Genomic DNA, 27,251 nt, shown 5'->3' with positions numbered 1-27,251 from the left:
TGGGAGCTTGCAGAGGCTTGAGCAGCCTGCTCTTTCAGTGTAGACAACACCAGAACCATGTAGGGTGCAGAATCTGTAGCAGGCTCCAGGATAGATCTCTACTTTTTTTTTTTTTTTTTTTTTTTGGTTCTTTTTTTTTGGAGCTGGGGACCGAACCCAGGGCCTTGCGCTTCCTAGGTAAGCGCTCTACCACTGAGCTAAATCCCCAGCCCCAGATCTCTACTTAAAGACAAAGCTTAGCTTTTCTTTGCACTAAGGGGGAGTCTTCAGGAAACACTTGCTAAGTGCGTCCACGTGTTTTGAAAAATGAGAGTATCTATGTCCAGTCTTAGAAAATAATTATTGGAAGAGAAATCATATCTTCCTGGGTCCAGAGCTGAGGTGGAGCAATGGGCGGGGCAGGAGAGACAATCTCTCCAGGGTCATCGGTCACAGAGAAGACAGAGAAATAAACCAACCCCCCCCCCCCCCCCGGTCCCAAGGACTCAAGTGATTTGCTGCAGACAGAGCTTTCCAATGCTAAAACATTCAAAGCAAGTGCCCTTCTGCTTACCAGGCCTTGGTAGATGACTCCTAGACCACAGGGGTGATACTATAACTAAAACCAAGCCCTGAAGAAGATAGTGAGGCAAAGGATTATGGGAAAGTCTCTAAGGAACTAGAGAACTAGAGATGTGAAAACAAAAGGCATTCTGACTTCTGAACATTTGCAGGACTGGGCTCTGCTGATAACAAAGCCATCTGACTGACATGGTGATGACTCTCCAAGGCACTTTCAGCACATCCCTGCCCCGTGATCTCATGTCTGAAAGGATCTGACTCAGGCGGAAGTAATTGCTCACTGGGATGCGACCTCTCCTCGGCACGGCTAATCAGCCGTGCTCTGCCATTATGGATCAGTGGCTCTGACTCTCCGTTAATATGGTGCTGTGCAAATACACACTACTCTCTGACCTCCTTCCCCTGTAGCTGGTACTCGCCTGAGAGAAAACGGCAAGAATAAGCCACGGGGCAGCACTTAGCCTGGCCTCACATTCTCAACAGGAACCCTTTAGAGATGCACCCACAAACTTCCGGGATTCTTCGGAAGATATTGTTCTGTAAGTCATTGGCTCTTACGCTGCAACACGTCTGTTTCGGTGATTGGCTAGAATGGACCAAATACTCAGAAAAAACACTAACGATGTTTAACAATTTGTGGTAAAGAAATACTCCAATGGTGGGGGTACACAGGGCACACAGAGAAGGAAGACAATCTGTGGCTTCTCTGGGTGGCATGCTCGGCCCCATCCTGCCATGCCCATGCCCCACCCCACAACTGGTGTTTTGTAAAAGGTTCTCCAACCCAAACATTCAGAGAGCTCTGTTCTGTAGAGGCTTTGCCAAGGTTAGATGAAATACCATGTGCGATTAAACCATTGGCCACGGTAATGGGCCCGATCCCCTGTCCTGCCCTTGCCTGTCTATTGATGTAGTTGCCCAGTGACTGGTCCCCATCCTGATGATGATACCTGAGTCCCTCCTTTGTCTCTTAGGACAATCTCATCAGCATAAGACTGAGAGTAAGTTCCAAAGGTCCCTAGAAGCTCTACAGCTGGCGTTCGGAACAAGAGACAGGTAAAAGCATTATGGCATTACGGGTGCATGGGTGTGCCAACAATGTCATATTGGCCGTGGAGGTCTCATCAGATCATAATGGAGCTGGGAAATTCCTGCTCACTGCAGTGTGTTTCCAGTATGTGCTGACCTGGTGTGGTGATGCACGGATGTAATCCCAGCAATCAGGAGGCTGGGGCAGAAGTGAGGAGTATCCCATGATCCATTTTTAGCATGGATCATACCCTGGCAAATAATGCTATAAAAATCTTTTCTGCCTTATTTTTATTGTACCTTTTGATATGGTTTGGTTTTTGAGACAGGACTCAACATAGGGCAGGCTGACCTCAAACTTGCTGTGTAGCCAAGGGTGACCTTGAACTCCTAATCCTCTGCTTCCTCCTTCAGGGTGCTGGACTTAGAGATGTGCACCACAACATATGATTTATCCAGTGCTAGAATCAAAGAACTTGACTGACATAAACTAGGCAACCACTATTCCACCTGAACTACATCCCAGCCCTTGATATGTTTAGATAACACCAGTATCACTGTGTAATACTTGCCTTTACTATTCAGTACAACAGTGCTATACAGACCTGTAGCCAAGAGCCGTAGGCTTACACCATCACAAAACCCCAGTACACAGTAGGCTCGATGCTTACATGTGTCTAAGTAGATGCTGTCATGGTTACAAGGTTATTTCCTAACCATGCATTTTTACCGAACATATCATCATCATGAAAGGACAGGTGACTGCATTTGTTTTGTATTGTATCATAATACTAATTAGCATCTTCTTACGTCATTAGCTATTCTTTCTTCACCTCTCATAGCCATCATATTAACCAGGGCATCACTGCATTTCTCTGAGCCTCAAGCTTATCATCTGTAAAATGAGAGTAATATGCAGGGCTTACCTTGTGGTAACCAAGAAATTAATCCCTGCAAAGCTCTCTGGGGACAGTGGCTTCTCTTACAGGACAGTGATTCACTGAGGGACAGCAGTGACTGTGCTGTGTCAGGCACTGTTTTAAGTGATTTATAGGTATCAACTTATTTAATCTTTACAACTTTATTAGACAAATGCCATTAACCCCATTCTACAGGTGAAAAGTTGAGGCCTAGAGAAGTTATAGCACCGACTAACTTCGTACAGTTAGAATCAGTAAGTACGAGACTCCAAAGAACCTCTTTGTTTGCCACCACATCATTGCTATTGAGTAAATATTTACTAACAGGAAGATTTTCTAGATTCAAGTGTGTCAATTCTGCCCGGTAAGAGCACTGAAAAGTTAGTCAGTGCATAAAACCAGAATCTCCCCACGGTTTTAGTTAAATCTTTCTACAACGAAGGCCCAACTGCAGGGGGGAAATAGTGACAGATAAGATCCAACAGCCCAAAGGAAATTAGGAAGGAAAACATTCCTTCAAAATTCCCTCTACTAGGAGGTGTTGAAGTATAGTTTGGCCCATTGCTGCCCTTGCCTGTGGAAATCACCAATTCTCTCCTGGGGGACTTCCAGCTTTAGGTCGGAGCCCACCTTTGGTCCCTAAGCTTTTTGAGTGCTGGCCAGCTCATTGCTTTGCTTCCTGCTCACTTCCTGTTCACTTCCTGCTCACTTCCTGCGTGAAACCCTGCACCTCAGTCCCTCAGTCACCTCTGCTGGCTCCTGACCCCCAAATCTTCGTGGCACGGGCTTTTGCCACCTTCCAGGTTTTTCATTTGAATAAGGAGCTCCAACCTCCTCCGTTACCTTACAGGGGATGGAATGAATCTCATAGCAGTTAAAGATTGAGCAACCAGAGGCTTGGCTAGGTAACGTACACCTTCACCAAATAATCCAAACAGCTCTGCAGGCTGGTTCCATTCTCTACACTGAGTAGGGAGGGAAGCTGAAACTTCATTTCAAAACTATGCCCCAGAGGTATGGGTAGATGGCTCTGTTGGAAGAGTGCTTAGCTTTACTCACATTAAAAACAAACAAACAAACAAACAAACAAAAACCAACCAACCAAACAAAAAACAACCAAAAGCCTGGTGTATCAATGCATGTCTGTAATCTCAACACTGGCAGACACGAGACCGGAGACTCCCTGAGGCGTCCTGGCTGGCCAGTCTAGTTGAGTCAAGTGAGTTCCAGGCTCAGTGACTCTATCTAAAAATGGAAGGTGAATCATAATGGAAGGAGAGAACTGCTATCAACCTCTGGCCTTCACATACACATGTGCACACCCACCGCCCACCATTCACAAACTCTGCTCCAGGCTTCAGCGCAAAAGCCAAAGCCAGAGCCTCTCTCTCTCCCTTAATTCTCACTGGCATGGAAACCCTAGAGGGTCCATCTTCCCATACGTCCAGGATGTAAAGATTCCTCTGAAAGAAAGACTTCTAAGCTAGAAGTCACCTTCTAACCCGACAGCTGCATCTCGTGGTACAGCTTGCTCTCTCTGGCTCGTTCTGGATCTCACAAGGTCTTCTTTGGGTTTTTAACCCAGCAAGGGAAGAAACTTTCAGGAATAAATTGTCCTCCCTTCCCCATTAACTGACTGTCAGCTGGGAGCATTAGAGAGTGAGCGAATAAAGAATAGTTTATATCAACCCACCATGAAATTCTGGCTACTCAAATGACTGATAATAGAAAGTTGACCGTGTTCTAGTCTGAATGGTTGAATCAATATGGCAGGGTCTGATTTTCCCTTCTTTTATACCTCTTCCCTTTCTTTTCTCTAGTTCTGTTTTTTTGTTTTGTTTTGTTTTGTTGGTTAATGATGATGTCCTTTCAGGAACCCTGAATCTTGTTCATAAGCTAATGAATTCGCTAGTCTTCTACCTCGAGCAGTAGTTCTCAACCTGTGGGTCTCGACCCCTCTAGGGGTTGAATGACTCTTTCCCAGGGGTTGCATATCAGATATACTGCATATCAGATATTTACATTTTGATTCATATCAGCAAAACTTTAGATATGAAGTAGCAGCAAAAATAACTTTATGGTTGGGGATCACAACACGAGGAACTTTAGTAGATGGTCGCAGCACTAGGAAGGCTGAGAACCACTGGCCTAGCGCATAAACGATTGCTAACATTCACTAGGTGAAAGGTCATGGCATTGTGCCAGCCCCTTAAAAGAGCCAAATCCCTGTAAATATGATTAACACCTGCTCACAGAGAGCTTCTAAAGCAATGGAGTTGTGAGGTTGAGGTCTAAGCAGTGGATACACCTTGAAGACTTTTGTCCTTCCCTAAGTCATTTGCAAAAGCATCATCTGCTTGGTCACCTCTGGCCCAGGCTCCAGGAAGTACAAGCTGATAACCTAGAACAACATGCCACTTTGTCCTGGGCAGACGGAGTGCCAAGTTCAAGACCATTTCTAGTGCACTTTGCAGTGTTCAGGGCTGGGACCTTCACAGACACAATTAGCCAGCACCCCAGCCATCTCCAAAACGCAGATCTTGTAGAGCATCTAATGATGAAATGCGAAATCCCATACACAAATAATTTTGACTTCTACTTCTTTAAAATGTTGTCAAGTGGGGCCTTCGGGTTCAGCTGATACGGAAATAACTTTAAATGTCATAGGACAGTTTTACATTGTGCCCTGTGCCTTCACGTATTATAAAACATTCCTACTGCTTAGGGAAGAGTGGTTCCTTGTATTTTTTTTTTAACAGTTTTTCATCTCAGAGTCATGTGCAGCAGGTGTTACCATTCCGATCATCATTCGCTTTAGTAGCAATTGTATTGTTTGGTGTGGCTCAAGCAGTTTAAATATTTCAATATGTTCATAGGCTGGGGTGTGGTCCCACAGTAGAGTACCCAGCAACTCAAAGCCTTGGCTCAGACCCCGGCACTCCAAAGCAAATGAGCACAAGCAACAGGACATATTTATGGTAACACGTTATTTAACAATGTAAGAGTGAGTGAGAGTTTTAAATACGAGGCTGGAGAGAAAGCTCAGCAATTAAGAGATCTTGCTGTTTTTCGAGGACTGGGGTTCAGTTCCCAGCACCCATGCCAGACAGCAGTTCACAGCTGCCTCTAACTCCAGCCTCAGGGGATCCATTGCCCTCTGATGACCTCCATGGCCATTCACATCCATGTACACATGGTCACATACATATATAAATACAAATTACAAATATAGCCTTTCATTAAAAGAATTTGTGAAGACAAGGGAATAAATCCAAGTTGGTTAGTGAAATGCCCACAGAGGGGATGATCAGGAACTCAGTAAGTTTTCTCCTCACTGTGACATAAATACCCACACCTCAAGGCTCATGGTGTCAAAGGGATTTCATTCCACCATAGATGTAAATGAAAGGTAGAGAAAGGGGCTCCTTCATGACAATGGGACTGTGGGGCAGCAACTGTTCCCATGGAACAAGCAATGAGACAAGAATAGAGTCCAGAACCGAATGCAATCTGCAGCATCACATTTTATAATTTCTTTAAAAATAACGTGGAGACCAAGATTAACATTTTTTTCCACCGAAAACCGTCTTTCAGGTCACCCAGTCTTCAGCCAGTTCAGTGGAAGGTGGTCATAATTTTGATAAAGAAAACCTTCTTCTTGTCTCTACCCAGACCCAAAGAGTTGGGTGCCACAGGTAATAAACACACGTTTTCATATGTTCCCGTGTCCTGTTACATCTACACCTGGAAGACTTCAACAGCTCTCAAGAGTTGGGCGAACATCCGATCGGACTTCCATATAGGTGGAGAATGAGTCCCCGGGTCCTCTTGGATGCCTAGCATCCGCCTGCATTTAAGTCGTGGCGAGACGGCATAGAATGTGTGACGCAATGTGGGCGGTTGCTATTTTTCCTGCTGCATTTTTTAAGCAAGACAAGAGGCAGGAAGTTAGCATGTATGTGGTACAGATCCCACCATTGTAGACCAACAAGCTTCTAGGTCTGTGATGGGGGTAAATGCACCGGTGTATAACTGGCAGATATAGAGGCCAACTATAGAAATTTCACTATGAGATTTTAGGGGCTAGTTTTCTCCTTACACAAGGAAGCATTCTGGGTTTTATCTGGTTTTCAAACAAATTTATTATTAGAAAATAAAATCTGTGTTCTGGGAAGAGCACAAAACCCACAGCAAAGAAATCTCCACGTGGTTGGGGATTTAGCTCAGTGGTAGAGCGCTTGCCTAGGAAGCGCAAGGCCCTGGGTTCGGTCCCCAGCTCCGAAAAAAAGAACCAAAAAAAAAAAAAAAGAAAAAAAAAGAAATCTCCACGTGAACAAGGAAGGTGGCCACCGACGTTGGAATAACTCGGGACACCCACGCAGACATCCCCTGTCCCTGTGTCCCTCCCTCTGTAAATAGGGCCTCTGTTACTCAAAAGTACATTTCTAAGATGGACGGATACTGAGCTCCACAGAGACTCACTCACTTCCCTTGCTGGACTTGACCATTCAGATGATCCTATAGTAGGAATATACACATATCTATCCATTCTCGATGCATATTTGGACAGTTTGTGGAAAACATTGCTATGACATACCTCTCTGCTACTCACATGGACTTATTTAGTTTGGACATGAGCCAAGAATAGAACTCGTGTTTCCTCTCTCTGTGTGTCTCTCTGTCTCTCCCCCTCTCCCTCCCCACCTCTGTCTCTGTCTCTCCCTCCCCCTCCCATTTCACCCTCCCCCCCTTCCCCTCTCCCCCTTTCTTTCTCTCTCTCTCCCTGTCCCTCCTCCCCCTCTCTGTCTCTTTCTCCCTCCCCCTCCCACTTTACCCTCCCACTTTACCTTCCTTTCTCTCTCTCTCCCTCTCCCCTCCCCATCTCAAGCTCTGCACGTATAAGTGTGTGGCACTCATGATTGTGTCTGTGTATCTCATGTGCGTAGTCACTTGTGTATGGGAATGTGTGTGTTAGTAAATATGTGTGTGTGCATGTGGGAGACCGGACATTGACTTCAGGCATCTTCACCCATCGCTTCTACTTTATCTATTAAAGCAGAGGCTCTCGAGGAATCCAGACCTAGCCAACGCTGGCTAGTCTAGCTAGTCAGTTTGTCTCTGCCTCCTGTTTGCTGGGATTACCGGTGGCAGCCATGCCTGCCTGCCTTTTTACATGGGCTCCAGGGATCCAAACTGATCAGCATGTTTGCACAGTGGATCCACCTTATCCACTGAGCTGTCCAACCCTGGACTATGTTGCTAACGCTTGTTTAACAATGCAGCTCAGGTAGAAAGAGTAGGACTGGGTTGCTGCAGAAACAAGTCCATTTATAATAGAAGAAAGACGGTCAGCCCGACTTTCGAGACAGAAAGCTGGTGTGCGCAACGAAACTAGGGAAATGTTGGAGTGGGCCCTAAAGCCAGGTTTTTGGAGAATGTCCTAAGAAAGGCTTTGTGAAAGAAGTGAGAAGGAGGCCAGTTAGGCGGCCTCAGAAGAGGCTGGGAGAAGAGTGAGGGACAGACTGAGCTCTGTTCTGTTGGAGAAAGCAGAAGTGCTCTGATTGCCCAGTTTTAGCACAAAAACAAAATGCAAAAATAAAGAGGAAGAAAACCCAGTGTGACTCCACCCACTCTGGGACTTCTCCAGTGTGTACCGTGTCACTGTTTTCAGACATTCAGTATCCTTATGACAGAGCCAGTCACTGGTCTCCCCAAGAGGGACCCACATAGTTCTTTTAATTAAGAAGGCGAACCTTCTCCAGCTACAAAGCCCTGCTACTGTGTAAGCCTGAGAAATGCATCTGTCTGCTGGTGAGTAATAGACACCTTCCCTCTCCTGTGTGCTGTGTATTTCTCTGTCACCTACTTTCCCATCAACACCTCTTAGTAGGAACACCGGTGCACCTGAAGGCAGAAAGCCCCACGCCCCACCGTGGGGCTGAGCTCACACTCTATGGGACCTTACGGCTCCCGGGAATACACTCGAAGCATGGGGAATGTATCTGCAGTGTGGGGACAACTAGCTGAACTAGCGTGAGTGTCTGAGGAATGCCATTGTGTTAGCAGGGAGTGACCATGAATGAGCCGGCCACCTGGGCATCCAAGCGTCATGTGTGGCCTTTTGCCAACTGCCCAAATGAGCCCAAATTTCCCCCCAGGAGCCTGTTCCCTGTCCACAAAATACAGTGAGTCTCTCTTGCCTGTGGACTCCTCCCAGCGAGCATTGCATCATACTGTGTTTCCCCCCGACATTCGCTTCAGCTAAACCCCCTTTGTCCCGTTCTCAACTCCCCATTGCACAATGGGCATGCTATTAAGATTATGGAGGAGATGAATACCGGACATTTTCCAGAGCTCCTCCCCCCTCCCCATGGCCCTGCCACACACTCTTTCCAAACAGCGTTGATACTCTACAAGGACACAGTGTTTCATTCCATGGAAGAATGGTCTTCCTTGGTGGCAGGGAGCAAGTGACAGCTCACAAAACTACAGTGTTGGGTCACATGAGCCCAGGGTGGTGGATGAATCAGGAATTCCAAAATTGCTACGTGCCTCCTCAGACTCCTCAGTTTCTATGGGGCGAGCAAGTGTAAGAACGTTCACCTTTTTTTTAACAGTCCTTCTGTACCTGAGCAGGCGCCAGGCCTTTGTAGCTACAGAAGGTTCTACTTCTTGATTAAAAGTACTGAGTGTACCTGAGCTCATCCCTCTGGGGTCAAAATGAAATGGTGACTACCATAGAGGGCTATAGTGAGAGTTAACCGAATTCATATTTGGGAGCTGGGAGGGTGAATACGTCTCTAAAGTATTTGCCTTGCAGCATGACGTCAAACCCCTAGAGCTCACATAAGAAAAGCCAGACGTGAGCTGGGGCTGAGGTTCAGTGGTTAGAACACTTGCCTCTCATGCTTGAGGTCCTAGGTTCAATCCCGAGTACCACCAGGAAAAAAAAAAATCCAGGTGTTGTGATATCTGCTTGGACTAGTACTGGAAAGATGGAGACAGGGGGACAGCCACCTAGCCTGTTTGGCCGTGAAGGCCTATCTCAAGAAAATGTGGATGGTGTCTGTGAACTGGCAACTGACCTGGTTCTCTAGGACTTTGTACATATTAGGTAATGCTCTACCAACTGCTCCCACATCCCAGGGCCCACACATATACACATCTATGTGCATACACATATCCATATCCATATACATTATACATGTACATCATATACATATATACATACACACACACATATATATACACACAAGTACATATCACAATATATAATATACAGTATACAATAGTGCTTGCAATGGCTAAAGATCAGATGGATGGATGATAGATAGTCATTCACTAATAGATGATTGTAGATAGATATTAGATAAATAGATAAACTAGCATAAATGCTAGCTGATACTAGATACAGATTATGGATAGAGCAATTAATAAGACCTTACTCAAACATTAGAAATACAAACTCATAGACACGAAAGTCCTACTTCCACTCTGGCACCTACAGCAGTACCTATAACACCTTCTTTGTGTGAGCAAAAAGACCATGATGAGACAGCACTGTGAATAAGCAGTCTACGTTCAGCTTGCTTTCTGCAGAAGAATCTTCCAGCAATTTATGACCTAAGCATTTCCAGCTGCAGGATTAATAGCCTGGCGCCTTCGGAACATGGCGAAAATCACTACAGCCTCCATACAAATTCAATAGAAAACAGCACACTCTGTAAATATTTAATATGTTTAATTATGTTATATTAATTAAATCAATTATTTAGTGTCTCAGCTGCTATTCTGTAAAGATTTTTCGCATGTCCAGGAAATTAATGGTGTCCACATTGTGCCCTGTAGAAAACACGCTCCAGTAATGTCTGGCAGGTAGATACGATTGTTTGTCCAAAGGCTGCTTGTGACCTTGAGGATAAAAAGAAGCTAACCCAATTCGCGACAGAAATAAAATAGACTCTGGTCATAAATTTAATGAGGCACCAGGGTCAGCTTGACTGATAAAAAGTCACTGGTGATGAGTCTCCATTCAACCTAAACCCAGAGAAGTCTGCAGAGCCTTGGAGTGAGTCCTGGGGATTCTGATATATCTTAGCACACTGTGGAAAGTCTGAGGGTCTTGGTTGACTACACTGCTAATCAGTTACCAGATCAGTTTCTGGTTTGGTGAGTTAGGCTTGGATAGCTGACAACCATTATCAGTTTCATACAGTCTACATCCAATCAGGTGTCATGGTCCCAAGTCATTCAGGATGTAGTCACTTCATGGGCTGGTTATGTCTCCTCTGGCCAAAAGGGAATTTTTACTACGAGGAGTATTTGAATGACTCACCCTTTGTGCTTGCTTGGTGTGGTTTTAATTTTTCACTCACCCTTCCAGGTGTGCTTGGGGCAGACAACCCAGAAATGCAGAAGGGTTGGCATGGATTTTATTAAGTTGCTTTTAAACGTGCACTTTGCGTGTAGATGGTTTTAGCATCTGTGTTAACCACTCGCTTGTGCCCATTACGGCCGTATTTATGGGACACAGCTGGATCTGTTTGAATCCTGGAACTCTTGGTGTGGAAAAGAGAATTTGTGGCACAAAGCACCAGGCTCACTCTCCAGTGCGGCATAAAGCCGGCCATGGTGGTACACTACATGACCCTGATACCCAGGGAAGGGAGGCAGGTCAGAAGTCGTTCATAGCCAGTGTGAGAACTTAAAGCCAGCCTATGTCGCCTTTTTATGAGGAGAAAATTACTTAAGAACCAGCACTTTGCCTAATGAAAGATATTTTTTTATCCATTCTGTCCAAAATTCAAAACTTGCCATTAGACTGTGTGTCTGGCTTGAGAGCATCAAGAGTCAAACGCTGTTTAACACCCTGGGTGTATACACTGGCACAACCTTCGTGGGGTGGCCAGGTTGAAAATCATTTATTTTTAACACACTCGTGACTCTTCAGCCAATCACTCCACTTCAGAAAGACTACCTCAAAGGCACATTCGTGCACATTCTCTCTCTCTCTCTCTCTCTCTCTCTCTCTCTCTCTCTCTCTCTAGAATAAATACGTGTGTTTATATATCAACATATCTAATTTTAAACCTGGATTCTGCATATGAAAGAAACCACGACATACTCATCTTTCTGTGGCTAGCTTATTTTGTGTAATTACAATGATTTCCAATTCTGACCATTACCTTGCAAAAACTATCATTTCATTTTCCATTATGGCTGTACAGACAGACATCTTCTTGTCTTCTGATCTCAGACACCTGAAATAGAGACAGCAGTTTCTGTGAAGACAATTTTTCCCCCCGACCCCCACTTTAATACTGAGTTCTGTGCTTCCACTAAACCGGCTGGCCAGCTAGCCCTTGGTATCTACCTATTTCCAGCAGTGGACCCGTTCACTAGTGCCAAGTATAGAGACACAAGCCACCATGTCTGGCTTTGCATGGGTCCTCATTCTTGTGCAGTGAGAACTTTATCCACCGAGACATCTCCCCAGCCTCTCTGACAAATATTTTTAAATGCGCTATTTGTACCAGAATAAAATTCCCAAATAATTGACACTGAAGTTAGAGCCAAGTAGTAGGACAGGTGGTAGGACAGGTGGTAGGACAAGTGGTAGGACAGGTGGTAGGACAAGTGGTAGGACAGGTGGTAGGACAGGTGGTAGGACAGGTGGTAGGACTAGTGGTAGGACAGGTCTAGCATGTTGGAATGTCCAAGGCACTAGGTTGAATGCCTAACATTTAAAAGTAATCATGGATATCACAGGATGCTCATGACATATTTCAAAACTATTGACGCAATTCCGTCATATAAATAAGAAAAAGAGCATCATCTGTCACCAAATAATATTTACTATAATATGTAAATATATGTATGGAGTGCAACTGTACTAGAGGTCATAGAAAAGCAAAGGATGAGTTAATCACCATGAAGACCAGAGCTACAAAAGTTAACTATCCCCAGCCTGCTTATCAGAGACTCAGCTCATCCTGGGGCATTGCCATGGGTATCCTGCTCCTCTTACGACATACTTCATTTCTAGTGACATTTCAATAGGACACAGCATGGCCAATCCTTGATCTCCATGACAGCTGTCTTCCCGGGATAGGCAGTGAGTAGTGAAAAATGGCAGAGACCACAATCCACGCCCACCGTCCACCACCCTACCCTCTTGCTGCCTGGAAATTCTGCTTATCGTTATCCCTCAGATGTCTGGGCACTATCATGCTCGCCTCATCTCTTGTTGGGAGGGCAGCATCCTTGAGCTGGACCAGTGATGAGAGGGAGGATTCAGGATGGGAAGAAATATGGCTTGTTTTCTGGTGTGTGTGTGCGTGTGTGTGTGTGTGTGTGTGTGTGTGTGTGTGTGTGTGTGTGTGTAGCACATGCACATTTCCAGTAGAGAAGGGTAGTGGGAACCTCACACATTCCTTTCAGCCTTTGCATCATTCCCTGTTATTTCTGGACAAACCTCAATGCTCAATGCAGGAGGCTGTTATAATCAGCCTGTTCATCTCAGATAGAACTGTGTACCCGCCCTTCTCTATTGTGTTCCCATGGTGCCTTGGCCTTTAAGGGTAAGGGCTCCTTGTTATCATTTGGGCGCTTTTTAAAAATTTGGCCCCTAGGATCTCCCACTAAAGATAGTCTGGGCATACACTGTGCACATGGCTTTGCCAGGTGTCTATCAAATATCTTTGCCATACCGTGTGCATGCTGGTCCTACTGACCATGCTACAGAGACACTAAGCAGGTACATCAGACATCTGAGCAGGCTGGCCATGTGTGAGTTTAGGTCTTACTGGTTGGGGATGATCAGAACCCACAGGTGAGTTCTCACTGCTTCTAGATCTCTGAGCTGGCCAGACCCCTTGTTTCTCATACTCAGTCTTAAGGACTGAGGAGAGTGGCATGCATCTGGCTACAGAATGACTGTATGCACTGTAGAAATGGCTCAGGGATAAAGGGCTGGATGCACAAACATCAGATCTCCAGAACACATATAAAACCAGGCAGCTCTGCTGGCATTCAGGTTGCAGAGACAGAATTCCTGAGGCAAGCTGGCTTGGTAGAATACTTGAACAGGTACACTCAAGGTTCAGTGAGAGGCCGTGCCTCATTAAATAGAGTGGAGAGTGGTTGAGAAAGACACTGAAGTCAAGCCTTGACTTCTACTTACACAGCAAGTAAGAGCATCTGTATATACATATGCACACATATATATCGTGCACACACACATACACCTTTGTTAAACAATGGACTATTGACTGTGAAAGCATCAAGAGCCATTGCTCATTGTACATAAGTCATCATAGGAAACAGACCCAAGGTAGAAAGGCATACACCAAAGTGAAGGTTGCTTCAAATGGATGGCAGTTACACTGGGGTACTTTCTTCTCACTAGAAGGTTAGGGTTAGGATCAGGGTTTGGATTGGGATTAAAATTAGAGGTTCATTTTGGCAAGGGTCTAGAGAGCAACCCAGGTCACTCAAAAATACCCAAAGCTGAGAACATGAACCCAGAATAACCATCCCATCCCTGAGCGATGTATGCTGTACCCAAATGTCACAGTACAGCCCTTTGACTCCCCTGTGCCTGTAAAAGAATTTGTGTTGCCAGCCATGACATATATTTGAATTCTAGAAAACGAGGTGCCTTTAGAAAGTCCACACAAACCTGAAACAATTGTTCTTCCTTTCTCACAAATAAGCCCTTCTGGTGGCAACCTCAGAGGCCCTTCTAGGGACAGGGCACATGACAGGCAACGAGCCCAAAAGAAGACCAAACAAGTTCTTGTACATCCCTCTCCATCAGCACCCAGAACACCACAGCCAGTGCCTGACACTAATGTCACTGTTGGTTTTCAGAGTCATAACATTGGTACTTGTGAGGGAACAGAGAGACTTGTGGGTGCAGGAGCACAGTCAGGAAACATGTCGAGGAATAGACCCCTTTGTGCTTGTCATAAAAGCCATCGAAGTACAAATGCACTGTGAATGGGGAAGGCAAGGTTGACTGTGAAAATCAGCTGATCGCCACAGTAGGGGGCATGAGGACAGGCACCAAGAGATCCTCATAGTCTGATGCCCAGCCAGTGCCAGCCTGGAGGGTCCTGTAGACACAGCCCTTTAAATTAACATGTTTGTCCTCACAGAGACGGCCACCGCAGACAGGCTAGCCTTTATAGCCCTACTCAGACAGACAGCTGTCTGTACGACGATAAGAAGGGAGCTGTTTTTCTGGCACGTGACATCTCTAGAATTCACTCACTGTCTGGATGTAAAGTAAGACAGAAGTTGCACAGGCAAGCAAGCAATCAGTAGGCCATTACAGCAGGCCATTACATATGTCGTGGAGGACTTTCCCATCCTACTACTATTCTTATAGAGGAATAATTATATACATTTAAAATATAAGATGTATTGGGCCGTGTGTGTGTGTGTGTGTGTGTGTGTGTGTGTGTGTGTGTTATCGTATAAGCTAGCTAATTTGATCATTTCATTCCATTAGTCTTCTTTTTAAGTTATTTTATTTTTCACTTATTCACTTTCCATCCCACTCACTGCTCCCCTTCCAGTCACCTCCTCCCACAATCCTACCCCGGCCCCCATCTCCTTCTACTCTAAGCTGGTGAGGACCCCCCCTGGTGATCCCCACCCACTCACCCCCACTCCCACCGCAACCCCACCCCCACCCTGCACTTCGAGTCTCTGTGAGGCTAGGAGCTTCCTCTTCCACTGAGGCCTGACAAGGCAGCCCAGCTAGAAGAACGCTTCCCACAGACAGGCAACAGCTGTTGGGAAAGCCCCCGCTCCAGGTGTTCAGGACCCACATGAAGACCAAACTGCACATCAGCTACATATGTTCAGGGAGGCCTATGTCCCGCCAGTGTATGTTCTTTGCTTGGTGGTTCAGACTATGAGAGACTGACTCTGTTGGTCTTCTGTTTCTTAAGATAGGGTCTTTCGTAGCCTGGGCTTCCAATTTGCTGTGTAATTAAGGTTGGCTCTCAGCTCTTGGTCCCATCTACTTTCAAAGTGCTGGTATGTGCTATCACGTCCATGCCTAGCTTGCTCGCCTGAGGCTCTCTCGCTCTCTCTCTGTCTCTCTGTCTCTCTCTCTCTCTGTCTCTCTCTGTATCTGTCTCTGTCTCTCTTTCTCTGTCTCTCTCTGTCTCTGTCTCTCTCTGTCTCTGTCTCTCTGTCTCTCTCTCTGTCTCTGTCTCTCTCTGTCTCTCTGATGTGTGTGTGCGTTCGTGTTCTCGCATTTTCGTCAAAGAGAGGAAAGAGGCTTAAGGTTGACCTTCGAGGAGGCCAGTTCCAGGCATACAATGCAGCATTGTTAATTGTGGTCACCCTGCCGACTTTGGGCCCTCAGAACTTCTTTACCCTGCTTAGCCAATGCTTTGTCCCCTCTGACCATCACCTTCCCACACCCCCATCCCCAGTCCCTAAAAACCCCACCATTCTACTCTCTGCTCTCTCCTCTGACAGTTTGAGATTCCGCCTGTAATTGATCCCATGCTGGGTTTGTCCATAGGGATCTGTCTTATTTCAGTCAGCCTAATGTCCTCCAGATTTGGGGAGAAGGATGGTTTCTTCGACAGACAGTGCTGAAAAAATTCATGTGTCCTTATGCAAAAGAAAACGAACTCCCACACCATATATAAAAGTCTGCTCAAAATGGATTAAAGGCTCCTTTGCTGGGGGTTATTAGTTCAGTATATTCCAAGTGCGTGCGTCAAAACTGAGTGATGAAGATAATGCCAGTGATTTTACTTATAAAAAAAAATCATAGCTTTGCCCAATGATTGGATTCAATTACTACTAATATTCATTAATGAAAGCATAAAATGGTTAACTAGGTTATATGTGGAGCATTCCGATCAGACCTGCGGGGATCTGACCTACCGTTTTATACTTGGTCTTCAAATAAGTGACCTTAGAAACAAAATCACTGCTCTTGAGTGGGCAGGAAGAAGTTTCTAGTAAAATACGTTTGTATGTTGCACCGCCTCGTGCCTACGGCCTGCGCAGCTGTTCTTAATCGTGGCTTGGTAGGAGGCGGAATGCGGTCTGATTGACTGAAGAACCTTAGCTTGATAGAGCGTTTCAAGCAGATGGTTGTTTCCAGGAGTGGAAAACAAGACGGAATAAAACAAACAAACAAACAAACAAACAAAACAACAACAAAATAACCAGAGCTTTCTAGAAGAGTGATTCCCCTTCAGTCGTAGGAAAGAAGGAACAAAGGAGAGGACAGCTTTGTGTCTGTATGGGGAATGCAGCTAATTGTGCCCTCCGTGGATTGCCATTTTGTTTGTCTGAGCAGGAGTATTTAGCCTGTCGGGGATGCTTTATCCCATGGGAGGACAAGCCAAGTATCATTCAAAAGTAAAACAGAAACAATTTTAAGGGTTTGGAGAAATGACTCAGCCTGTGAGGAGCTTTGCCACGCATGCACCCACGCACGCACGCACGCACCCACCCACGCACGCACGCACCCACCCACGCACGCACGCACGCACGCACGCACGGAAGCATGAGGACCTCTGTTCAGCCCTCAGCACTGGCCTAAAAAGCGAGGCATGATGTTCCGTGCTTGTAATCCCAGGTCTAAGGAGGTGACAAACGTGGAGTGGTAGAGTGGTCCTCACGCTCTCTCCAGTGACTCCATGTCACTTCCACATCCCTCATGACAGTCTCTCAAGAATGATGCCTATTTCCTGTTCCCAGGTCAGGCTAAGCCCCTTCTGGTCAATATTTCCCTTTCAGGAACTACTTCAGAGGCAGCCTCACTAGAACCAGGAGCATGGCTCATTGCGTAAAGTTATCTGCCACCAAGCCTGATGACCTAAATTCAATCCCAGAAACCCACAGGGTAGACAGAGAGAACCTAGCATTGCAGGTTGCCCTTTGACCTTCCCACATTGTGCCATGACCTGGAAGCAACACACACACACCCTTGAGAGACGTTTCTTAGAGGGCTTGCTCTAGAGTACTAACCACTTGTGTGCCTAAACTATACAGAATTGCTTACCCCTGACATCTTTCAAGCTCAGACAACTATAGAAAACAGTCACGAAAAGCCAATGTCGAGACTGGGAGGCTGACTCATTAAATGAGAGAGATTACTAACTACTGCTCATATTAACCAACTATTCTCCATCCAGTAACCACTGGTCCATCCAAGAACGAAGTCCGATGTGTGCGTGTGTGTGTATAACAAATACTTTAGAGGGACAATTAGCAAAAGGCTCACTGTGTAAACTCAAGGGCATGAGTTCCATCCCTAGAACCCATATCAAAATGCTAGGTGTGGTAGCAAGTGCTTGTAGTCTCAGAGCTGAAGAGACAGAGAATCTCTGTGGTTCACTAACAACCCAGCCTGGCCTAGCTAACGATCTCCACTCCAGTGAGAAACCTTACCTTAAAGCAAACAAGTAACCATGAGAAACTTCTGAGGAGCAAGACTGGAGATCCAAGATGGACCTCTGGCCTCTACATGCATACCAGGATACACGAATGTATCCCATCACTCAAGTGTACATGTATACACCAAGCCAGATAAATAAAGAGTGCCTTTTCCCAAACTTAATTCATAGAACGGGCAGATGGCAACTTGATTTGAACCGTCCCCTGAGATTCCTGGTTAACTAGAATGATATCTCATTGGCGTATGCCTCTGTTATCTTCCCTAACAGTCTGTTAATGGGACAGCTTGATCCGTGAGACATGCCTAGTTCCTCCCAGGCAGCAGTGGCTTTAACAAAAGCCTTGGGAACTTTGTGAGAAGCAGAGCTCTCATCAACAAAAGGTGGTGGACAAGAACTCGTGTGGCAAGATGTTAGACTGTAGTTTAAACACAAGATGGCAGCTACGTCGTGGCAAGAAGTCATCTGTACCGAGTCTTAGTTGCTGATGTGGCTCTAGTTACAGAATCAGTGTCAGATGCTGGCAGCACACTTGCAGATAGGGAGCCCTGGGAAGCCGTTCTCCTGTCAGGGAAATATGTTTTCTGTATAGTCTCAGCTATTGAAGCTGTCCATCACAGTACCAACCCCCGCCACCACCCCGGGCCCCCGCTCCTCCTCTGACGCCACCGCTTAACAAGAGACACCTGTTGTGGTACCGGCTCTCCTTCCCTGACGAGAGGCCCCAAAGCACATTTGAAACTGTACCATACCAGACCTCTATGTGTAACTGATGACAGTCTGTCAGACTAAGCCAGTTTGACAGACCGTCAAACCACTTTTAGAACAATGTTAAGCGTTTTATCGGGATTTTTCTTCCTGGTGGGGGAGTGACGTTATTTCACGGTGACTCTGTTTAAATTACACATGCTGAAGCTGTCTACCTCTGCCTTTGGGAAAATGAACATTGGTGTGAAAACTAAACCTGAGAGTTTTGCTGTCCTCCTTTTAGAGAACCGAGTAGGTGGGATAGCAGGAGCCTCTCGAGAATGGACTTTCTGTATGCTCCTTGATTTTACGTGGGTTATCTTCTCTGACACGGGTATCGACTAGTAAGTGCTTCCCCTGTTTGGAATCAAGACTTTGTGAGTTAGGACTTATGAGGTAACTAGGAGGCTCTCTGGTCTCTCTCCACTGGTGCTATGTCTGTTAGTACAGCCACAGCACAAATGTCTCCTAGAGTCTTGACAGGCAAGTGTTCCTAAGAGGCCTTCTCAGTCCTAAAAATCTGGCAACTGCAATGCTATTTCTTTGGATAGATCATTTCAGCCTTAAAATAAGGAAAAATTTTAGGTTGGAGAGATGACCTGGTGGCTAAAGTACTTGTTGCACAAGTGTGAGGACCAGAGTCCAAATCCCCAGAAACCATGTAAAAGTGTGGCAGGCAATAATTATGGAGGCATAAGGAGGCATAAGAGGGACCTCTCAGAGCGAGCTATCCAGTCAGACTAGCCAAACCAGCAAGCAGTGAGGGACCCTGCCTGCCTCAATAAACAAGGGGAAAAGCAATCAGGGGAGACACCCAACACCAACACTGGACCTCTACATACATGTGCACACATGTGCGTTTGCAATTGTACACATACAAACATACATCACATGTGCATACCACACATGTTATATAAGCAACAAAAAAAGAAAGAAAAGAAAAGAAAGTCCTAGAATGGACTCAGATGTGAAAAATATTCACAACTTGACACAGTTGATATCAGGAAGAGAGCTTGCTGAGAAAGTTTGAAGCCCTGAGTTCAGCTCTCCAGCAATGTGTCCCCCCCCAAAAGGCTATGCTTGCCTGAAACCCCGGAAGGTGGGTAGGGTAGGGATGGGGCAGAGACAGGAAGATCACTGGCGTTTGCTAATCACCAGCATAGTGGGCAAAAGCAAAATAGCCACCTTCAGATTTAGTCCTGTCTCAAGGGAATAACAGGGGGAGTGAATGATAAAAGCTACATCCAACATCTAGCCTCCCACAAATGCACGCACACACACACACACACACACATGCACACGCACATGAGCACACACACACACACACACACACACACACACACACACACCACACCACACCACACTACTACAAAGAGAAGTTAAAGAAGCAAATTTTGTGTCATGCGTATTTTACTACAACTTCTTAAAAAAAATACTTGCATGAATAAAAAGGAGTTAAATTGTAGGGACAGAAAAGAATTTCTAATTTTCATGAATATTCTACCTGACAGATGCTGCAGGACTTGACGTGGAGATTAAATCTATTTCTGAGATGTTTATCTACCCTTGCACGTCGGGGGTGTAGAAGGAGTGGGGGAAGATCGTATGGGGATCTAATAATATTCTGGGGAAAAATTTAGTACCCTCCAACTTCATTTCCTTGTTTTCCACAAGACTGTGTGTTTCTCTGTCGTGGTGCACAGAACAAGGTCTGATACGTCCTTCACAAAGAGCCATTGATGGCGTGTCTGTGTGAATTGCCTTGGCATTGGTCACAGCCAAGTTCTGCGGGACCCGCTGCCCCGTTCCACAATACACTCCACTGTGTGTAGCCATTTATGAAAGGTCAGAAATGAACTGAGAAATGGCTGGAGTCAAAAACATGTGGCCCTATAAATATCAGAGTCAGACAGCTTCGGGCATTACCCTAGACTCCTTTCTGCTCCATCCAGCTGTTTCTGCCATCTTCTACTGAGGTTCCTTGCGTTTCGAGGGCACCTTGCTTTGTACAGTTCTGCCGAGGAAGCTAGCTTCTTCACCTGCTGACCTCTTTGCCCAGCCCAGTAGCATAGAACCATTAATAATAGAGTTTGTTGTTTTTATTTTTTACAAAAGAAAACCCTTTATAATTTCTTCTAGGGAGCCCTGGCAGCCTGTTCTGCAATGCTCTGCTTTATTTTAAGAGTTCCTACTTCTCGTTAGTGGCAACTTTGCCTAGTCACCGCCTGACACCAAAGGTGTTCTGTGAGCCGAAGGGTTTGCCGATTTGAGCTCCGTGGGCCTATTGGGACACTGACCATGACTTTAGCTGCCAGACTGGATGGCTTCGAGATGACACTGGAGCACCTGCTCATGGATGTGTTTGTGAGTAAAAGCTTCTCCTTCCCACATGCAAGGATTGTCCTTGCCCTCCCCAAGAGGGGTTTTGTCCCCAGAATACAACAGAAGCTTTCTAGCTCGCAGTAGTGCTGTTTCCACACCAATATGCTGGAGGGGAAGTCGGGGTGGAGTGGGTATCGCTCCTAAATGTCCAGTGACACAGAACTGTCCAAATGGATTAACTGTCAGAGGTGTGGCTTCTTAAATGAAGCAAGCTCCAGAAGTCTGAATGAATGGGCCAAAGAAAGAGAAAACACTCCCTCCCGGGAGAGATCAAAAGCACTCTGGTTTGCATTCCTGGAGGAATCAGATTTGTTTGTGAAACAGTCATTCCGGAGGGGATGGGATGGGAAGTGGGGGTGGGGGAGGGTGTTGAGGAATTCATAGCGCTCAAAACGCTGGTGATTCCATGTGGAGAGATGCAGATTACTGGGTAGTGCCACAAAATACACTGTCCACAGACACTTTTCCTATGGGTTCCCCGGAAGTGGTTTGATTTACTTCCCTTTAAAGAAAAGGGCAGCTGACAGGGAACACACCACGCACGCACACACACACACACACACACACACACACGCACACGCATGCACACACAACCTCTCTTCCTGCAATGATTTTCTGAATTTTAGCAATGCAATTCCGAACACACACACACACACACACACACACACACACACACACACACACACACGCATGCACACACAACCTCTCTTCCTGCAATGATTTTCTGAATTTTAGCAATGCAATTCCGAAAAGGCCACATCAACAAAGTCACTCCCCAGACCGCAGCCACAGGGGCTCGATGGGGGCACAGGTCTGTTCTCTCTGGGGTATTGATGCTGGGCAGGGACTGCGGTGGCAGAGTCTTGCAGGTGGCCGTGCAGCTGGAAGGTGTTGGTGGTGTGCCCTTTCCAAGAACAACAGTCGTTCTGCCAGGGAAGGCCGCTGTAGCGCATGCTGCGAGCCTGTGTTTAGAATAACGAAAGCTCTAGAGGATTGGTGTTTCTTGGCTATACATCACTGGGGCCCTTTCAGGGGCTTTACAATGAATGGTGTATTTTGGCAGACAGGAGAGTCTGGAGCATTTCTCACTATTAATTTATAATTTGTCTTCAAATGGAGGCCACTCCATGCTGGCGGGATTCCTGGAGGGCCGATCTCTCGCAGGAGGCTGTGGGGAGCTGAGTCACTTGCGTCCATTCTGATCATAGTCCTGGTATTGGGTAGCAGGCCTGAAGCTAGAGTGTGCGGTGGACAGGGGAGAGGGTCCTTCTGCATGTCTAGTCCTGGGGCATCAGGTCACGGGCTGCGGAGTTGGGAGCTAGCGTTGATGGGCATTCCTCTCTGCCTCAACACCACTGCCTGAAAGTCTGGTAGCAGTGCTTCAGGGCTGAGACAGGGGGTGGACTCTGGCATAGCAGAGGGTCAGTGGGAGTTAGATTGACTCAGAGGGGAAAAATAGAATCAGAAAAAAATGTTTTAAAATACAGTAATTTGTCGCTTTGACCTCTCTAATTTCCTTTCTACTCCCTCTATACTCCTACGGTCTTGTGTCCAAGCCTGGTAGTGATCTCCTTCTTCAAGGAGATGCTCTTAAATGCCCCGTCCTTTTAAATAAATATCTCTCACTTGATTATTCTAATTATTTTCCCAATCCCAGCCAGTCGGTTTTGTTCACCCATGCTCTCAAGAAGGAGAACATTGACTGCCCTGCTCGCTCTGCCTCTTTCCCTTGGCACAGTGTCTCTCTGAACCTGGACCTAGGTTGCAGGCACCACCATGGCAACCGTCTGCCACCCCAACCCCTCCCCCCCCACACACACACAGACACCACTCTGAGTACACGAGTGGAGCTGGCCAAACATGGCTTTATTCATGGGTGCTCAGAATCAGAGCTAATGTTCTCAAGGGTGCCTCTACCCTTCTGAGCGCCTAGAATACAGTGTATTAGCACCCCTGTAAATACTCCTTGTTGCTAAATGTATATTATTCATTTTCATTGAGAAATTAATCTGGGTGAGAGCATTAAGATGCCAAAGAAAGAAATCTATACTTTCTATATGTTTCCTTCATCTTAAAATTTATTTAATGGGACATACACATGCCATAGTATATGTGTGGAGGTCAGAGGGCCACCTGTGGGAGTCCATCTGTCCATCCACCAGGTGGGTTCCTTCGATCAAACTGAGGCTGTCGGGATTAGCAGCAAGCCCCCTTACCTACTGAGCCATCTTGTCTGTTCTCTGCATTTCTTACCACATTATAGAACCTGTTCTTGCCACATTTCAAGCAGAGATCACCATGGTGATCAAAACTCAAGAAATCAGTGGCTGAAGTGCAAGGAGTAGGGTCTCTCTTTGTGCTCCAAATTTCTTATTGTAAGATATATGAGTCATGTCTGGTGGTACAGGCCTATAGCCCTAGCTAATCGGTTGGTTGAGGTAAGAGGTTTGTAAGTTCAAGACCAGACTGAGCTAGTCCAGGGCAAGCCTGAGCAACTTAGTGAGATCCTGTCTCAAAAATGAAAACTACAAAAAGAGCCAAGGAAGGAACATAGTGGTAGAAGGGTACTTGCTTAGTTTGCGCAAACTCGGGGTTCAATCCCTAATACCATACATAATTAAACAACAAAACCACGATATATGGTATGGCTATATATGTGAGATGCAGAAGATGTCCTAAAACACACCTAGAGTCTAAGGACATTTTTATAGAGTAGACACCCCTATGACCTGCGCACAGATTACAAAGAATGCAACAGGGACTGTAGGCATTCCACATGCCTGTTCCAGATGAAACTCCTCTCCTTTCCCCAGCCAGGTCTTCCCTACCATCGTCTTTTGGACAAACATTCTCTTGTTGTTTGGCATAGTTTTCTCCATCTGTATGAACAGTCCTAGAGACCATCAGCCACGGGCTTTAGAGCCACGGAGACACCGCTGGGCCCCTGACATTTGTTGTAAAAGCATCATCTCAAATGGTTCATCATTCAGAGAATCTCTGTTCTCAGCAGTAAAATGCGGCTCAGACTGGCCAGTGCTCGTGACTACAGTAAAAGTGTAAAGTGGGTGATTCAGAGTCAATACCAAAGGTTGGGGAGTGTAGAGAAGGCACTGAGAGTTGGGGGTAGTACAGAGCAGGAACTGACTATGTTCTTCTCCTTCCCTGCTTGTCCCCCACAGAATCTGTTTTGAGAATTTTGAGGTAAAATCATCTCTCTTCCCTCCACTCTTCACACACACACACACACACACACACACACACACACACACACACACACACACACACAGTCTCTCTGTATGTCTCTTTCTCTGTCGCTCCGTCTCTCCATTTCTCCCCATCTCTCCCTGTCTCTCACACACACATGCATGGGCATGCACACACATATACACACATGCTCTCACTCCCATGCACACATGCTCTTATGCACATGAACACACGGATTACTAAGCATTTGAATCCTTTCTTAGCCTAGCCTTCACTCTCGGCATGAACTTGTCAACCTGTGGCTAATTCTTCTGTTGCCTGCCCCCAAGACGGTAAGGGGTCAACCTGGCCCATTGCTCTGCTGCTGAGGGGGTATGAGACCTAGAAGACCTCTGTTGACAACCCCTGTGGGAGGGCGCATTGAGCCAGATGACCTTAAAAACAATGTTTTTTTTTAAATAATTTTTGTTTATTTATTTTATTTACTTATTTATGTAAGTGAGTGTTTCACCTGCATGAATGTCTGTGTTCCACATCTGTGCCTTTTGCCTGAGGAGGTCAGAAGAGGGCATCAAATCCTCTGGAACTAGAGTTAGACATGGTCATGAGCCGCCAGGAGGGTGCTGGGAAATGAACCTAACTCCTCTGGAGGAACATGGAGGGTTATTACCTGGCTGCCCCTTCAGGCAGGAAGACCATGGAAGAACTGACAACCCATAGGTATTGAGAAGATTAATATCGCAAGTAGATGAAAAGGTGATGGGAATCTATAGGCTAACATTTCCTTTTCCAACCTTTCAAGGAACCACAGTGTATCCCAAGTGAACCCGATTGTCTAGCATGGTGAGCCCGATTGTCTAGCATGAGTTTTTACATCCAGATCCCGTTACACTTGCCTGTCCTCTGTAGTCTTCACCATGCAATTAGGATGTCACTCCACCATCTCCAGAACAGTTGTTCCCATGGTGACACTTACTTTCCAGGATTACAAGGGACATGTGCGGTAGGTGTGCTTTCTGGAAATGCAAGGCTCTTGTAAGATGACCTGAGAGGACCTGTCACATCTTTTGCTTCATAATACCTTGTCACCACTTGGAGCTTCTTGGGCTTCACACGACCACCTTTACCTCCAGCTCCATGAGATCTGATGTCCTCCTCTGGCCTCCAAGGGTAACTGCACTCATACACACCCTTCCCAAACACATGCATACACCTAAATTTTTTTATTAAAATAAATATTTAAAAAAAAACAACAAGTATAGAATTTCCTGTTTTGTGTGTACTGCTTCCAATTGTCAGTCTGCCCTCCTCTCGTTTCAGAAGATGAGAAGGCATGTTGCTTATCTCTCATCTCTAGTAGGAGTAGCTCAGAGGTTTTGCCTTCCATGGGCATTCCAAGACCTCTCCATAGACCAAGGGTACTGGACACAAACTGAAGAAAAGGACAACAGGAAACCAAGCAGATGTCTTGAAGCATTCTTTGTTGCATTAAATGGCTTGATTATCTACACTTGAATCTGTCCCTTCAAAAGGAGGCAGGTGCCGCCAGCTCTTGACTCTCCTGCCTAGCTTCTGCTGCCGGCATTCCGTACGCACATTATCATGACCATCCCTGACCTTCTCGTTATTACCCTGTTATGCTGAGTTCTTATCTGGATCAAGCTTCCTGTAGCATTGCTCCTTCTGTTTGCAACTTTGTTTTGATTTTTATCAACATTTGTGCATGGCCATTTTCATGAACATAAAAGTTGAATATTAGAAGGCTTATGAAGAAATGGTCCAGCTTCCAATCCCTTCTTTCCAACCTCTGAGTCCCTCTGAAATCATATTCTTCCAAATGTTGTATCTGGTGGGTAACTGTAGTCTTCTTAATACTACATTATCTTAGACCCTGTTATATTACTGTGAAGAGACGTGATGCACAAAGCAACTCATAAAGAAAACATTTAGCTGGGGTTTTTGCCCACAGTTACAGAGGTTACTCCATTGTCATCCTGACAGAGAGCAGGGCAATACGCATGGTGCTGGAGAAGTACTAACTTCCCAATCTGCAGCCAGGCGAAGAGAAAGAGAGAGCTTGGACCCAGCGTGGGCTTTTGAAACTTCAGATCCCATTCCCAGTGAAACACTTCTTCCTTCAACAAGGCCACACCTACTCCAGAAAGGCCACACCTCCTAATCCTTCTAATCCTTTTAAACAGTTCCACTTCCTGGTGACTAATCATTCAAATGTATGAGCATTCCTACTCAAACCACCGCATGTATTTACATAGTAATCTCTTGAATACCTAATTGAGATTTTATGCCAGCACCCTGAGAGATGAGGACTTAACGCTTGGCGTATGGTATGTGTTCATGTGTATGGAGGTGCACATGTATGTGTGGATGCACATACATATGTTAGCACAGGCATATGGAGGCTAGAGGACAGATATTAGTCTCTCACTGGTCTAGAGCTCATGAAGTTGGCTAGGTTGGATGACCATTGTCTTAGTCAAGATTTCTATTCCTGCACAAACATCAGGACCAAGAAGCAAGTTGGGGAGGAAAAGACTTATTCAGTGTACACTTCACATGTCTATTCATCACCAAAGGAAGTCAGGACAGGAACTCAAGCAGGTCAGGAAGCAGGAGCTAATGCAGAGGCCATGGAGGGATGTTTCTTACTGGCTTGCTTCCCCTGCCTTGCTCAGCTTGCTCTCTTATAGAACCCAAGACCGCCAGCCCAGGGATGCACCACCCACAATGGGCCTTCCCACCCTTGATCACTAGTTGAGAAAATGCCTTACAGCTGGATCTCATGGAGGCATTTCCTCAAGGGAGGCTCTTTTCTCTGTGATAACTCCAGCTTGTGTCAAGTTGACACACGAAACCAGCCAGTACATCCATTGAATTCCAAGGGTGAACCTATATCCACCTTCCCAGTTCTTTTGAAAACAAATGTAACTTGGGTTGGCTCCTGGGATTGAAC

General features: G+C 45.8%; 1 protein-coding gene across 3 annotated transcripts in view; it reads left to right on the top strand.

Moving 5' to 3' along the window:
- The window catches only part of Frmd4a (FERM domain containing 4A), a 590,863-nt gene that overhangs the window by 247,926 nt on the left and 315,686 nt on the right, over positions 1-27,251 (top strand). Inside the window, exon 1 of one of the 3 annotated variants that reach the window (XM_039095786.2) lies at positions 20,440-21,058. The exons of the other annotated variants lie outside the window; for them this stretch is intronic. Within the exon in view, the coding sequence (XP_038951714.1) occupies positions 20,993-21,058 (66 nt within the window). The 5' untranslated portion in view covers positions 20,440-20,992. Of the gene's footprint in view, positions 1-20,439; positions 21,059-27,251 lie in introns of those variants that run through there. 3 annotated transcript variants of the gene reach the window in all.

Source organism: Rattus norvegicus, chromosome 17 (genome assembly GCF_036323735.1).
Source record: "Rattus norvegicus strain BN/NHsdMcwi chromosome 17, GRCr8, whole genome shotgun sequence".
Lineage (NCBI taxonomy): Eukaryota > Metazoa > Chordata > Mammalia > Rodentia > Muridae > Rattus > Rattus norvegicus.
This window is presented reverse-complemented; position numbering and strand designations above follow the sequence as displayed.